At 39.8% G+C, this 9,962-nt stretch overlaps 1 protein-coding gene across 2 annotated transcripts; it reads right to left on the reverse strand.

The window, feature by feature from the left end:
* Positions 1-568: 568 nt before the first annotated feature.
* On the reverse strand, positions 569-3,020 carry LOC147454797 (putative pentatricopeptide repeat-containing protein At3g01580). Of its 2 annotated transcripts, XM_086516635.1 has the most exons (2): positions 1,593-3,020; positions 1,262-1,458 (listed from the first exon to the last, which is right to left on the reverse strand). In XM_086516635.1, the coding sequence occupies exons 1-2, from the start codon at positions 2,957-2,959 to the stop codon at positions 1,413-1,415; spliced, it is 1,413 nt and encodes a 470-aa protein (XP_086372761.1). In that variant the 5' UTR covers positions 2,960-3,020; the 3' UTR covers positions 1,262-1,412. The 2 variants fall into 2 exon arrangements, with proteins under 2 accessions (XP_086372760.1, XP_086372761.1); XM_086516634.1 differs by having other exon boundaries at positions 569-3,019.
* Positions 3,021-9,962: the final 6,942 nt, after the last annotated feature.

Below are 9,962 nucleotides of genomic sequence, written 5' to 3' on the forward strand. Positions count from 1 at the left end.
GATCAGAAATTAATCTGTGAGGAATTTGATGAGCTCATGATCACTAACAATTTTGATAGGTAAGCCATATCTCATTAGAACATTTTTGTACAAAATTTGCGATGCTATTTGTGCCCCACTCTTTTGAATAGCTTTTGCTTCTATCCATTTTGCTAAATAATCATATATATGTGTGTGCATGTGTGTATATACATTCATGTATGTGTTTCACACAGCATAAAAGCATTCCCATATCAAATGTGTGTCTAGTGGCAGATCTTAAACCTTAGTAATTTGAGCAGATATTGTAATATTCAGGAGCCAAGAAGCTTGCCAAGAAACTCTTAAAACCTAAAACTCAAAAGCTATTTAAGTTTGTGAAAGCTTGACTTGGTGGCATCAATATTTTGTTGGTATAACTAAGTTATATTCCCAAGATAAAAACTCTCGTGTTTCACAATGAAAAGGCCTAAAAATTGTCAAGATAATAGCTATGTTAATAACAGCCATAGAGTTAAAAGCTGCTACAATGGCTGGCACAATAGCCAAATTGTCAATACCTAATGCTAACCCATCGACAATTGGGTCATAGAAAGCGAACGAAACGCATAATCCTAAAATTAAACACGGTGAAGAAACAAGCATCACAAAAAGCACCTCTAAAGCATCGTGCAGATGGAACATAGGCACCTGTTGGGATGTTGCATTGAAAGAGGATGACGTTGACTTAACGGTTTTATGCGAAGCCAGAACACCATATATTGGCAAATGTAAGATTTTGACCTGTTAATGAAAAATTATGTCGCAAAAACCCAAAAAACAAAATGTCCGTCACCAAAAAGGGCATTGCATCCTAGAAAACTGCAACACAGAATTTGTGCAAACAAAAGCCTTGTCTCCGCCTTGGCAGATGGCAGACAGATGAATTAAAATGAGAGCAATGTAGCTATAAGTAAGTGTATAGCTCATCGTCAAGCACACTATGAATAAGCCTCACACCTGTACCTTGTTTGTGTCTAGCAGTCTCCACATCTGCTGCACATCCCTGCAATCCAGCATTGGTATAAATGTTAGCCATCAGAATATATGCGAGGGTCTGATCGGGCTTCAAATCTACAACACGATCAAATACGCTTCTTGCCAGCTCTACATGGCTATGGGTGCGGCATGCACCCAGTAGAGAGAGCCAAATACTCAAATCAGCTTCCACTGGCATCTGCTTCATAATAATATCCATCTCCTTGAAATTCCCTGCACGCCCAAGAAGCTCGAGCATGATGCTGTAATGCTTCAAGTGAGGATTTTTTCTGTGATAAAGCCTCAAAGATTTGAAGTACTCTAAGCCCTCAATGACCAGGCCAACATTGTTGCATGCTGAAAGGACAGCCGTAAACAAAATCTCATCGGGCTCGATACCGGAAAATTGTAAATGTTCAAACATATGCAGGCTTGCTACAAAGTTGCCATCCCCTGCATGACCTGCAATACATGTGGTCCAAGTTACATAATCAGGATTACGAAGTGCATGAAAGAAAACATGTGCATCAAGCATGCTGGCACAACTCCTATAGGCCTGAATGAGCGTTGCTGCAATGAAATGAACATGATCGCACCCAGCAAACACGATAGCGAAATGAATCTGGCTGCAAATGTCCAAGCTTCCTAATTCACCACAAGCTTGTAGACCATACATGCACGTCACTTCATCAAGAGTCGTGCACTCCTTTTGCATGATGGCATATGACTGCAAAGCCTGCTCTCCATAGCCCTGTTCAAGATATGCAGCAAGCATGGAATTCCAAACAACCGTGTCACGATGAGAAGAAGCCCAAAACACCTTTTCTGCGAGAGACACCAAACCACACTTCCCATACAAAATCATGAGAGAAGTTCCAACAACTTCGTGTCCTGTCAATGACCTTTTCTGAGCTTCTGCGTGTAATGCCAGCCCCACTTCAAAAGGCATTGTTCGAATCACACATCCATATGCCTTCTGAGTCTCCGCAAGGATGCTACATGCTTGAAGGGTGCTCATCAGAGTCAAATGATCCGGTTCTTCACCCTCCTCATGCATTTGCCGGTAAAGCTGCAGAACCCTTGCCGCTTGACCTTGGTCGGCATATGCTGACAGCATCGTATTCCACGACACAACATCCCTGTGTGGCAATTCCGTGAACACATCCTCCGCTTTCTTGATAGCCCCACATTTGATGTACATATTTATAAGGCAATTGCCAACAAGTTGATTACATAAGAGGCCCCTGTTACAGGCTTCAAGATGTAATTTCTTGCCTTGCTCAATGTCCAATATGATGCTAGAGGCTTGGAAAAGACTGACAAATGTTGCATGGTTTGGCTCCACCCCTTCCTCCTGCATACGGTTAAACATTTCCAGAGCCCCATGGCCACAGCCGTGTTTCACGTAAGCAGATATTATGGCCGTCCACGAGTAGACAGTGCCGCCCTTCAAGGTGTAAAGTACATCAAGGGCATCATCAATGGCACCACAATTGGCGAGGGTCACCACTAAGTAGTCGCCCAGCAAGCCATCAAGTGAGACGTTCTTGAGAAAGAGATGAGCGCATATTTGCTTGACATGAACGACAGACTTGCTGTCGGTGCAAGCCCGGAGGAGACATATGTATGCAACATTGGAAGGAGCTCTCTGCGATTGAAAAAGGGCATCGAGGGCCCTTGAGAGCTGCCCTGGGTGTGAAGAGGCTTGATCCTCATGAAGAGAGGAAGTTCCTGCTTTCTGAAAAGAGATCTGTTCTTTGCGATGAAGGCGATGATGCGCATTATGATAAAAATGAGCAGATGCATTATGGTGCCAGTGAGTGCCATCATCATATTGCACACGACAGTTTGTGTGGATGTATATGTGCTCCTGTGATAAGCCTCTTCCCTGTTGCTGCTCGACTAAGAAAACCCCTGCTGCTGCGGAACGTTCTCTCTTGGTAATCCTAGACGCCAGTACCATGCCATTTCTGTGGGATGACAGAGAATCAAGGTAGAAAAAAGAGCTGAATTGGGCAGTGTAAAGAATAAAAGTTCTTCATAGTTACAATATAAAATGACTTTTTAAAAATGTTGTTAAATTGATGATGTCTTGTACAATGTCTTAGAATCTAATATTTAACCAGCCCAAATGATTTTTTCGTATTAAATTGATCATTTAATGTGGAATAATAATCGGGAACAAGGGTTAGAATATAGACATGTGCTTATGGATCTGTTTCAACATGGGGCCAAGGTTAAAAAGGTCCTAATGAGAGACGGTCTATTAAAGAGGAATGCTACCCAATGGAGCTTAAAGACCTTATAGTTAGCTTCATTAAAGAACTCCAAAAGTTGGTGTTAAAAAGTCATTTGACTTTAGGCAAGCTAAGAATGACCTTGAGGTGGGAATCTTACCCAAGCATGAGGTGTTTGTCGTGCTTGCTAACTAAGGTGCTTAAGGTGTTTGTGGGAACTTTGTCCAAACTTGAGGCGCTTCTCATGCTTAAATGACTAAGGTTCTTGAAGTGTTCAATTCAAACATGATCTCTCATGAGGCATAAACTTATTTCATGATTAAATGACTTAGGTGCTTGAAGTGGTCAATTCAAACATGATATCTTAAGAAGCATAAAAGACACATGTCAAGATCCTCCCCATTTGGTCCTAATGATGTGCTTAAGTCTTATTGGATAGGTTTTAAAAGGGTCCAGTAAGAATTAAGATGCATAAAAATAAATCATTAAGTTCTTTCTCTCAAAGAGAAAAAAGAGGACACATGTCCAAATTATATAATTAAATAATACAAAAGAGAGAGAGAGAGGGAGAGAGAGGGGTGGACCAAGCATGAGAGGGGGTATACTCTCCCACACATACACACACTCTTTCTCATTGTGTGAAGTGCAAAGTGCAAGAGCTCCATCTCCTTCTCCAAGCTTGTTGAGAAGTTGAGAGCCTACATCAACACTCTTGGCTATGGAATGCAAATCCAACTAAGAGCCATGCTTCAATGCTTAAGCTTTCCATCTTCTTCATCTTCATTGATATGCTATTATGCTATGCTAAGCAAGAAGAGTGATGATAAGTGAGGAGCTATTTCTTTCTCCTATGAATGATTCTTCTTCCTCTTACCTACCTTCATTCCTCGCTAGCTCTCTCCACCTTCGAAGGTGTTTGAGGCCTTGGGACTGAAGCTTGGGATAGTTAATGCTTTTTGCAAAGTTTATGTTATGCTCCTGATGCATGAAGCTTTCCATCTTCACAGCATAACCAAGGTCACAAGGAACACAAAGATTGTATTGTACCAAGTCTCTCTTGATGGAAGAATCTATAATTCAAACGCCTTTTCGAGGGGGGGATCGGCTCCAAGTAAATCCGGTTCTCAACTATTGTCATGTTCTCTAATACTCTCTCGTGCCAAAGTATTGTTCATGCCAAGTCAATTAAGTACTATGTTTATGTTGCTACCATCAATTAAGTTCACCCTCTATGTTCTCAAAGAAGCTCACAAAAATTCTCACTCTAATTCTCTTAATTCCGCTATTCTCAAAGTTCATAATCCATTTCTATTACATACAACAAGTGGAAGTCGATCCGACTAAGGATATGTAGCTTTGTCAATATGTATACGAACAACAAAAGGTGTTCTTTAGAAGGGTAATGACGCAAAACGTTTGAACTTTATATGTATTTTTGCATTAGCTTCATTCCACTTATCATAGTAAGGGATACATAAATTGTAATGATAGTATATTGACTCACATAGCCAATCACTATCGTCAAATTGCGAAGCTTATTGTTCTATCCATAAGTACATGTATTTTTTGAGTATGAGATTTTAGAGTAGTGTTGGCAAATGGTATTGAAGTAGGTGAATTGCTTGAAGGAATGGATCGTCAAGTTCCATGGGTATTGATGTTAATCTCCTAAATATTGTAGAAGCACATACACAATTAGAATTCTTCGTGTGAAAGTCAATGCAATTGTTTAATCATTGAATGCAAATGTATGATGATGTTATGATGTAGGACACTCTCAAAAATTACATACCCAAGAGCTGAAAAATTGTTCAACAAAGAGTAGAATCAAAAGCTGGAGAAATTATCCTACAACATATCTTTTTATGATACTACTTTAAGTAATAGGATTTGGAGCACTTAGAGGAATGTCCCTTTAAATTATTGTATACTTTGCTAGAGGTTGCATTATGAGAAAGAAATTCTTGTGTTTCTAGTCCAATAACAATAGTTCTATTGTTAATTTTGTGCAAAATCTGGAGCTCAAAGTTACGTGACAATGGAGGAAAGGATGACACATCATCTTTCATCCCTTTGGAGGATTGGTGATGTGTGCTCTTTTCTTGGCTTCAAATCAGTTGTCATGCTTATGTAAACATGGTTGTTTATTTTGTATTTGATGGAGTAGATTGTGAAGCGCTCTTTGTTTGTCGTTGTTTCTTGGGAGGGGGAACGATGTCGAAACGGGTGACTTCGTCTTGCAAACTTGTTGTTTGATTTGTGTGCTCCTTGTTGGCATCTACTTCATTTTCTTGCATTGCAATGGTGTGTACTTGGTTATTTTTTAATATTGTTTGTTGTTCTCGTAAATTCAATCAAATGCTTACCACTGGAAGGATCGATGAATTCTTCGAATCTAGCTTTAAAAGGTTCTCTATTAAAATGCCATGTGAACTTCTCGTCATATAAGATGGCTTTGTCGTTCCCTCTGAATTCATTGCCACACTCTTTTACCATGTTTGATAGTGTGTGACTTACGTTATTCTTGTCAAGGAGAGCCAACTTGTCAAGCATAATCTTATAACCGTAGTGTAGCATCTCGATTGTGTACGTGGAGATTCCAACGATCTTAGTGTTCAACATTTCCTATGCTTTTGTGTCCAATTACTAGTAGGTTGGCTGACTCATCAAAGTCAATGCCCAACTTTAGTAGTATCTCTTTCTGCAAGCCTATAGAACAAGTAAGAGTTATCAATTGAATATTGGGTGGCAATGAGGTAGATAAATAATGTAAGAAACCATATAAGTTGGAGTACCTGTTGCCAACTTCAATTCATTGTTTCTGTATTTTTTGCTTTGGTCGTTATATTTGTTTCTACACAAGTGGAGAAGCTGAGTAATGCAGAAACCCTTAAAATGCACTTGGGGACTCACCAAAAATATTTGCCAATCTCATTTGATTTGAATTTAGGTATATGTAGTACCATGTCTTGAGTTATTTGCTTTTGAGGTAGCGGTGTGGAGTTATATTGTGAGTGTGGATTCAATATATTGAAAGGTGTGAAACAAAGTGGTGATTGCTAGCATGCAGATTCCATTTACCTTGTTTGTGTCCATGATAAATTTTTGAAGGCTACCTAGCCACCCAATGAAATTGAATTCTGCATTAAGAAAGAGCATTGCTCGATTGATGTTTACATAGTCTGTACACAATATGAGATAAAATTGCACGATATATGAAACATGTTTCTTAAAGTGAATGGGGAAATATCTAGCCATGGGGAGAGAATGTTCTTGGCAAGCCAAAACATTCTTGGGGTTGGTATATTGAGTATTTTGAGGTAGCCTTTGTCCGTCACCCCCTGAGGCAAAGGATTGTTTTACGATGAGGACGGTTTTCCTTGATAGCGTTGCCCCTCGAGATTTGTGGCATGTAATTGCATATGCCAGCACCATCAAAAGTGTGCTTTTGTGAAACCATTTCCTGTTGCTTTCCCTAGTAGCATGCTTTGTCCTTCGGATGGTCATGGTATCACCATTAAAAAGTAATTGCATCTCTATTGCAACAATGCGATTGATATTGTCACGTGATATAGATAATATTTGATAGGTCGAACCATTTGTTGCACCTATAGCCAAGTTAATATTCTTTGTAATCATACACGGTCAACACTGCTCTCGATGGCAAAAGACTTAAACTATTTCTTTGCCTGACCTTTGAATTCCTTGCAGCAGTGTGATAGAAGGAAAGAAATTCCTTTAAAACTGCATTCATGGGTAACTCCATATGAGATTGACCCTAGTTTTAATCCACCCTTGATACCTTTGAATGGAACGTCTAATATGACAGAGCACAATGAGTTCATCACATTTTTTGAAGATGCGCAACAAACATGCAAACTTTGCTTTCTTCAACAATCTCCTTCTGCAACTTCTTATTGAAAACTGTTTGTGTGTCAATGTTCCTTGCTTGGTTGCATTTTTCCCTCTCAATCTTCCAGTGGTTTTACCAATGTTGTAATCTTCCCATGACTATGCCCTTTGGCAAGATGCCTCATAGGTTTGCAATGCACTTTGGCATGTTCCCACAACGATATTGAGGAGAAGGTGTTGTATAGTGCCAATTTTGGCCCCCTCAAACTTGAAGACTGCTGAATGAACCACTCTAGATAGCAAAGACTACAAGCGCCGCTCATCTAACAATCTTGATGCTATATCGTCCATTTTTAGGGCATCCACTATCCACATTACTTGGGTGCACCTTTCTTCACTTCCAGTGCTTGTATAGGATTCATTGTAGCTACAAGCAACAACATGTTTTTTTAATGAGATGATGTAAGCATTTATCATTTCAAAATCCAAAAGTGATATAGCAATGATGGGAGCCTTATGGTTATGGATGGCGAGCATGCTACTGCAAGGTTGGCTTTCCAATTTTCTTTTTAATGTAAGCATGGCGACATGTGTGGATGAAACGATAACAAGTGACGAGCTTTGATGCAGGTAGTTTATGATATCAAAGTATGCATAATGTGATATTGAAAAATAAACTTTTAGTTTCCTTTGAGATTTGCATTTGCATATATGGCTGATCCCAAACACATGTGTTTTGTGATGTAGCTTGTTGAGCATTGTTTCATAGATCCAACAATGACATTTGAAGTCAAAAGGACAACTGATGCCAATGAGATGTATAGATCATGTGAATGGGAGGCCACGACATTTGCAATCGAAAAGACGACTGATGTCAAAGCAATAAGATTTTTGTAGATTTAGAAATGCATATGCAACAAACGTACAATAGAAAATTTAGAGTACAATAATGACATGCACCAATGTTGAGTGAAAAGCATACAAGAGCGAGCCCTCATCTTGCAATGATGAACATGAAGTAGTGAATAGTTGATGGCCAATCTACACCACTAGAAAATGGTAGACTTTGTGGGAAAAATGGCTCAGACAAAAACAAAATATGCGTTAGGAGTTCGTCCATCAATGAGATAATAACTGTAAATGCAAAAATTATGCAGCCACATACATCACGTGTGCTACATGCTTGTGTCTTGTGGAAGCACATCATGCACAAAATGCTTGTGTTTTGTAAAGAAAAAAAAACCATACATAAGTATGGTGTGGAGTTGGCACGGTTCTCCACATTGTTTATAATACCATAGGGAATGTGCCCTTCCCCCACCACTTTTATCCCATTCAGTGTTGATGGGAGACTTATTATTTTCCTCTAGTGTTAGAGGGACAAGTATTCTTTTGTAAAATCTACATAATGACAATAATTTGTTACCTTTACTTTGTTCCAACTGATGCAAGGAGCACTGAAAGTGTTAGGAAATATAACGTAGCTAAGTAGATAATTGAGTAGATTACTTAATGGAGAGAGATAATTTTCACACACAAGAGATTATAGAGTAGAGAGAGAGAGAGAGAGAGAGAGAGAGAGAGAGAGAGAGATAGAGAGAGTACACACAATTTACGTGGTTCACCCAATGTGGTCTACATCCACAAGAAAGCAGCCACTTAATGGCTTTAGTACTTCAAACAAGAAGTAGGTTACAAAGGGATTATACCCTTAATAGAGCTCCCGCCTTGCTTCACTTTCACCATCTCACACCCACCTTGTTGCATCAACTTCACACTGTGAAATGTGTGTAGAAATGGCCTCTTTTTATAGGTCAAAAGGGTTGCCCTCTCTCATGAGAGGCAGCTATGTGTAGCCCCCCTTGTGTAGATAAGTCCAAATCGGACCCTCCAATCCGCCCATGTGTGGCTGCCCTTGAGAAGACAAGTCCGCTTTTGAATTCGGCCACCGGCCATTGAATTCCGACCACCGGCCATCGGCCATTGACTACCGACCACCAGCCAACCGGCCAACAGACCGGTCGTTTTCCGACCACTTATCAGCCGCCGCAGCCCGGCCATAATATTCCGGCTCGAGACTGGCCGTGAAAATTTTGGTTTCCGACAAGTGATTTTACTTTTTGGTGAGTGATTTTTCTTCACGCACGATGGCTTCTCCTCATAATGGGGGCCTTAAGTACAAATGTGCATTTTTACCACAAAAAATTACAAGGGGTAAATCAGGCTCCATACTTAATAGAAAGTTGACATGAATTGTAACATTTAATGGCCTAGTAACTTGTGTGTAGTGGAAAATAGCATGAACATAGTGAGAATTTCATTAGAATAGTTTCCTAATGATAATAACAAGAGTGCTTGGGTGGAGAAAGCAACAAAAAGCATAACACCTAGTTAGATAGCATGAACAATACTTCAAAAGAGAGAGAAATTAAGCAATTGACAACAGTTGAGGACCGGATTTGCATGGAGCCGGTCCCCCCTCCAAAAGGCTTTGTATTATGGTTTCTCCCATCAAGAGAGACATTTTACAATACAATTTCTTGTGTTCCTTCAATACTAGGTAGTGCAATGAAGATGGAAACCTCATGCACTACGCAAAACACTTATCAAACACAACATCAATTTCCTCACGGTCTCAGACCCAAGACCTCACACACCTTCGAAGATGGTCAGAGCTAGCGGGGTATGAGAGTAGATTGAGAGGAAGGAGTATTCTTACGAGAAAGATGTACATCTTCTCACATAATCACTCATATTAGCATAGCTTAGCTTAGTAATTAGCATGGTAGAGGAGATGAGCATGCATTGAAGCTTGGCTCTTGGTTGGATTTGCATCACAAAGCCAAGAGTTGTTGGTGTAGGCCTTCCTTCTCACAA

Source organism: Adiantum capillus-veneris, chromosome 7, assembly GCF_014529385.1.
Source record: "Adiantum capillus-veneris isolate H3 chromosome 7, ASM1452938v2, whole genome shotgun sequence".
Classification (NCBI taxonomy): domain Eukaryota; kingdom Viridiplantae; phylum Streptophyta; class Polypodiopsida; order Polypodiales; family Pteridaceae; genus Adiantum; species Adiantum capillus-veneris.

Coding starts and splice junctions, on each gene's coding strand:
- LOC147454797 (XM_086516634.1), bottom strand. CDS start 2,959: ATGGTACTGGCGTCTAGGATTACCAAGAGAGAACGTTCCGCAGCAGCA.